Source organism: Lipotes vexillifer, unplaced genomic scaffold, assembly GCF_000442215.2.
Source record: "Lipotes vexillifer unplaced genomic scaffold, Lipotes_vexillifer_v1.1 scaffold490, whole genome shotgun sequence".
In the NCBI taxonomy this organism is placed as follows: domain Eukaryota; kingdom Metazoa; phylum Chordata; class Mammalia; order Artiodactyla; family Lipotidae; genus Lipotes; species Lipotes vexillifer.
The window spans coordinates 3,271,104-3,277,799 of record NW_006796397.1 but is presented as its reverse complement, the minus strand read 5'-3'; the positions used below and the strand labels follow the sequence as shown (position 1 = coordinate 3,277,799).

At 36.6% G+C, this 6,696-nt stretch overlaps 1 protein-coding gene across 2 annotated transcripts in view; it reads right to left on the bottom strand.

The window, feature by feature from the left end:
* The window catches only part of LOC103072540 (BTB/POZ domain-containing protein 8), a 74,731-nt gene that overhangs the window by 12,222 nt on the left and 55,813 nt on the right, over positions 1-6,696 (bottom strand). For both annotated transcript variants that reach the window (XM_007468531.1, XM_007468530.1), the window contains one exon: positions 5,741-5,830. In XM_007468531.1, coding sequence (XP_007468593.1) covers positions 5,741-5,830 — 90 coding nt within the window. The remainder of the gene's footprint in view (positions 1-5,740; positions 5,831-6,696) is intronic.

Genomic DNA, 6,696 nt, shown 5'->3' with positions numbered 1-6,696 from the left:
AGGGAAAGAAGAAAAAGACAAATATTAATGAGCACTACATACTATGTACCAAGCACTATGCCAGGTTTTTTCTTTCAACAGCCTCAGGAAACTTAAGGAAGGTAAGCAATGTCCCTAAAGTCATGTAACAGTTTAGGACTGGATGTAGGACTTCCTATAAGGACACCAAAGTCCATGATCTTTCTACTATACCACACAATCCATGGAAACATCTACCCAGGATTACAATATAAGTTAATGTGAAAAGAGATTTTATTTTGTAGATTACTTTGTTATAATATAAAAATTCCTAAAAGATCTGATTTTTTTTAAAAAAGTAAAATCTCTAAATCCCCTTTAGCCTTCCTACAGCTTTATACACCATGATGCTAATAACATTTTAGGTGGTAATTTCAGACAGTCAATTTGATATATGATACAGGAGGGGAAAGCAAAACAGATTGTGTGATGATAATAATAATAAAGGATGTAGATAAAACCCAGAATCTGTCAGGGTATTCTCTTTTCATTTTAGCATTAGAAAACCTTGCTACATCAAGCAAAATAAAAGAGTCAAAAAGAAATGTATCCTCATTTCCAGTGTGCTAGCATTAGAAGTGAATAAGCTGATTAGGAGTAAGTCTCCACTGCTGAAATAGCAGCTCTGGGTAAGATGATCCAGTAAGGAGTAGAGTCTTGCTTACAACAGAAGTGAAGGGAAAATACTGTAAGAGGAGTGAGCCTGCTCATTGCTGGCACTGCTACAATGTACAGCCTACTTATTTGTAATGACAGTTTAAAACAAATTTGGCTACTTCTACTTGGCTTTCCCTTGAACCACTAAAGTTGGTCAGTAGCAGTCAAGCCATATTATAAGAGGAGATTTTTATCCATTACCTCCACTATAATGAAAGAAGGAAAATTATAGGTGGTGAGTAGAGACCAATAGTTATGCCACTACTTCTTTCTTATCTATTGACCTCTTAATAAATAGACTTCTCCTTTAAAAGCCTGTGTGTTTTGAATGTTTAATTGGATCACTCGTGAGTGCTGATTAAAGACTGCCTTTGTTCCTATAGCTAAACTCAGAGGTCATTTTGAGCAATATAGAATAAATAGAAGTAGAGCAGCTCTGGTTGAAGATGTGCCTCTTCCCAAATGGCCTTCCCCTAATATCCCAATCCTGTGCCATGTATTCCCTAACATACCTACCAGGAACTTTAGGGTCCTATGGGAAAATCACTGATTTAAACAGTGGAGAAGATTAGTCTGAGATAGCTCAAGAACACACGCCAATGCAAAACTTTTAATTTCTTCAGTGACTGTTGTGGAATGGAATTTGAATTAAGAATCAACAAACATGTAACTTATATTCAGCATAAGCACTTATTTACCAAGTAACCCCTGGAAGACATTTAACTTATCTGATCTTGTTTTTACTCATCTGTAATATGTGAATATACCCTCTCTCTCAAAGACTGATTCTAAAAATTAAAGGGCATCACTCTCACCACTCTTATTCAACATAGTTTTGGAAGTTTTAGCCACAGCAATCAGAGAAGAAAAGGAAATAAAAGGAATCCAAATAGAAAAAGAAGTAAAGCTGTCACTGTTTGCAGATGACATGATACTATACATAGAGAATCCTAAACATGCTACCAGAAAACTGCTAGAGCTAATCAATGAATTTGGAAAAGTAGCAGGATACAAAATGCACAGAAATCTCTGGCATTCCTATACACTAATGATGAAAAATCTGAAAGTGAAATTAAGAAAACACTCCCATTTACCACTGCAACAAAAAGAATAAAATATCTAGGAATAAACCTACCTAAGGAGACAAAAGACTTGTATGCAGAAAATTATAAGACACTGATGAAAGAAATTAAAGATGATACAAACAGATGGAGAGATATACCATGTTCTTGGATTGGAAGAATCAACATTGTGAAAATGACTCTACTACCCAAAGCAGTCTACAGATTCAATGCAATCCCTATCAAACTACCACTGGCAATTTTCACAGAACCAGAACAAAAAATTTCACAATTTGTATGGAAACACAAAAGACCCCGAATAGCCAAAGCAATCTTGAGAACAAAAAATGGAGCTGGAGGAATCAGGCTGCCTGACTTCAGACTATACTACAAAGCTACAGTAATCAAGACAGTATGGTACTGGCACAAAAACAGAAAGATAGATCAATGGAATAGGATAGAAAGCCCAGAGATAAACCCACGCACATATGGACACCTTATCTTTGATAAAGGTGGCAGGAACGTACAGTGGAGAAAGGACAGCCTCTTCAATAAGTGGTGCTGGGAAAACTGGACAGGTACATGTAAAAGTATGAGATTAGATCACTCCCTAACACCATACACAAAAATAAGCTCAAAATGGATTAAAGACCTAAATGTAAGGCCAGAAACTATCAAACTCTTAGAGGAAAACATAGGCAGAACACTCTATGACATAAATCACAGCAAGATCCTTCTTGACCCATCTCCTAGAGTAATGGAGATAAAAACAAAAATAAACAAATGGGACCTAATGAAACTTCAAAGCTTTTGCACAGCAAAGGAAACCATAAACAAGACCAAAAGACAGCCCTCAGAATGGGAGAAAATATTTGCAAATGAATCAACTGACAAAGGATTAATCTCTAAAATTTACAGGCAGCTCATGCAGCTCAATAACAAAAAAATAAACAACCCAATCCAAAAATGGGCAGAAGACCTAAATAGACATTTCTCCAAAGAAGATATACAGACTGCCAACAAACACATGAAAGAATGCTCAACATCATTAATCATTAGAGAAATGCAAATCAAAACTACAATGAGATATCATCTCACACCAGTCAGAATGGCCATCATCAAAAAATCTAGAAACAATAAATGCTGGAGAGGGTGTGGAGAAAAGGGAACCCTCTTGCACTGTTGGTGGGAATGTAAATTGATACAGCCACTGTGGAGAACAGTATGGAGGTTCCTTAAAAAACTACAAATAGAACTACCATATGACCCAGCAATCCCACTACTAGGCATATACCCTGAGAAAACCATAATTCAAAAAGAGTCATGTACCAAAATGTTCATTGCAGCTCTATTTACAATAGCCCGGAGATGGAAACAACCTAAGTGTCCATCATTGGATGAATGGATAAAGAAGATGTGGCACATATATACAATGGAATATTACTCAGCCATAAAAAGAAACGAAATTGAACTATTTGTAATGATAGATGTAAGGATAGATGTAATGATGTAAGGATAGACCTAGAGTTTGTCATACAGAGTGAAGTAAGTCAGAAAGAGAGAGACAAATACCATATGCTAACACATATATATGGAATTTAAGAAAAAAAAAAATGTCATAAAGAGCCTAGGGGTAAGACAGGAATAAAGACACAGACCTACTAGAGGATGGACTTGAGGATATGGGGAGGGGGAAGGGTAAGCTGTGACAAAGTGAGAGAGAGGCATGGACATATATACACTACCAAACGTAAGGTAGATAGCTAGTGGGAAGCAGCCGCATAGCACAGGGAGATCAGTTCAGTGCTTTGTGATCGCCTGGAAGGGTGGGATGGGGAGGGTGGGAGGGAGGGAGGCGCAAGAGGGAAGAGATATGGGAACATGTGTATATATAACTGATTCATTTTGTTGTAAAGCAGAAACTAACACACCATTGTAAAACAAAGAAAAAAAATTAAAAATTAAAATTAAAATTAAAGGGCACCATAAGTGTGGAAGAAACCTAGAAAATATATGATGTTATTGTAAGGTATTATCACTGCTGAGGACAGAATCTATTTGGAGAGAGGAACAAAGGTATATGTTAATAGGTATCAGAGAGTAAAAATTGTCACTAAACATATAAGCAACTAAGATTTCTTCTATGAAATCAGACAAGTGTTCTCTGTAAATTACTTTCCCCTCTGTCAAGTAAGGTCCAATAATCATACACTTCTTTTGACCTTTATCTCACTACATAGAATCACATGATTTTTAATAAATGCCAAAAAAGTTGCATTCTGAGTCAAACTAGGTTATCTCTTCATTTAAATTTTTATTTAATTCAGTTCTAATGAGAGAAGATTGACAGTTTTAAAAAATGATATCTAAAACATCTGAAACACAGTCCCTGGACACGTTTCCAAAATTACACTAGAGTGATTATCCCTAGGATTGACACACTTAGAGAAATTCTGGCCTCTGCTAGCATTATCCCTCTTCCTATATTCAGCAGATATTTTAAATTCACCATAAAGGAAGAGGCCTTCTTGGTAGGATATATATATCTTTCAGGTTGTTTTTCAACAGTGAATGATAAGATTTCACCAACTGATTCAACTACACTTTCCTTTTACCCATAGGCTAATAAACTCTTTGCTTGGAGCACAAAATCTTCCATAATCGGAAACTACCTGGTGATTGCCAGATTGTGATATGTGTATCGAAACTGTGATAGGTAATATAATTAAAACACAACTCTCTAAAACCCTGGTAAGAAAGAAAGGAGGTTTAGGTTCTTCTGCATATGTGTTTCATTTCTATTAAACGAATGAAATATGAAAAAATAAATAAAAACACATAACGTATTCTTACAAATAATGTTTCAATTTTCCATATTTTATAGACTGAGAAATTAAAAATGAGAGGCATTTGGGGATCAATTTTAGTTAGTAAGGAAACCAGACAGCTGTAACCTAGAAGACTCAAGATTATAGGCCAGTGTAAAAAATAGTGAGAATTTATCAATACTTTCCATGCATCCACTGTTATGGAATCACCACGATCACCATTTCACACCCAACCCTCTAGCCAAGATTGACCCAATCGAGGAAACATCAGCAGTGTGAATGATGCAGGGCTGACAGGCTCCCTCAGAACGCCCAGGCAGTTTTCCTACTGAAAAAGCCCTCTCCCATATTGTACCCTCCAGATTCTCACAGTGATCATCTGTGACCAAAAAATATTCCATTTCACCATTTAAGGAAGTAGTTCATCTCTTAATAACTGTCTCAGCAGTTTAAACTGCCACCAACTGTGTAGATTCACCATTGCACTATAGGTCAGTGCACTATTTCACTATAGGTCAGTGAAATCCACACCTATCCAAATTATTCTTTAAGAAACTACCTATTACAGACTGAATATCTGTGTTCCCCCACCCACTCAAATTCATATATTGAAGCCCTAACTCCTGTGTACCTATATGGAGATGGGGCTTCTAAGGAAATAATTAAGGTTAAATGAGGTAATAAGGGTGGGGCCCTGCCCTGATGTGATAGGATTAGTGTCCTTATAAGAAGAACACCAGAGAGTGAGCTCTCTCCTTCCACCTTCCTTTTACCTCCCTGCCCCCCAGCCCCATGCACTTAAAAAGAACGTCACTGGAGCACACAGTGGAAAAGTGCCTATCTACAACCCAAGGACCCAAGGTAGGAGCTCTCACCAGACATCAACCTTGCTGGCATCTTGATCTTGCAGAACTGTGAGAAAACAAATCTTTGCTGTTTAAACCACCCAGTTTGTAGTATCTTGTTATGGTAGTCTGAGAAGACTAACACACTATCTCTATTACTAAATGTTCCCAACTACCTCTCATTTTCAGAAAGTGTACTTTGCTGAATTGTACCACATGAGAAACATTTCATTGAACATACAGGGAAATCAGATTCATGAAAAGTGCTTTGTATTAAAAGCATTATTTATAATCATTTGCAGTCAAGCTGCCTTGTAAAAATTCTGCTTACCCTTGAAGAGTAATGTACTCTTGGGAGCTTTCAGCCCAACAGCCACTCAGCATCGCAGCAAAATAACTAGATCTTGCACTTAAAATGGCTCTAAAGGGAAGAGGGGGAAAAAACACAGGCAAACATTTATGCACAATGCAAAATGTAATTTTTTATGAAACTCTTCATCTTTACCTCTTAAAACATGATAACAATCTATTCATCTAAACTGTATTCACTGGTAGATTTTAATAACACAAATTATAAGCCTATACTTATACCAAAGAATTTTGATTGCTTGATTAAAGCATTAATTCCAATGTCCTTTTCATATTTTTATTTTTTTTTCTCTCGCTCTCTCTCTCTTTTTTTTTTTTTGGCTGCGCCATGCACTTGAGGGATCTCAGTTCCCTGACCTGGGACTCAATCTGGGTCACAGCAGTGAAAGCCCAGAATCCTAACCACTAGGCTACCAGGGAACTCCCACTTAATTTTTTCTCTTGAAAGCTCTTAAATTTTAGTAACAATTTCCATGAGTAAGAGAGTAATAAATCATTTACAAATGGAGAAATAAAGACCAAACGATGTCACATAACATGTTGAGGAAACATCAATAAGAGACTAGAACTCTAAAGGTCCTGAGCTCCAGTTCAAAACTCACCATAATTATGCTCAAGAATAGCTACTTAGCTATCTCTTAAGTTTGAGAAAATGATAATAAAGATATTTTCTTTTGAATGTCCATTCTATCTTCCCAGATAGAATGCTAATTCATCCATTCTTTCACTCAACAAATACCTACTGACTTCTATTCTGTGCTAGGCACTATTCTAGGGAATATAACAGTAAATGAGATACAGAGAAAATGTGAATATTCTAGTGGAGGTTGGGAGGGAAAAGTAAAGGGGGAGAGGAATAAGAGAAAGACACTTCTGGCAATGGCTTACTAGGTTGTCTCAGACCAACCCTCCTGCTGA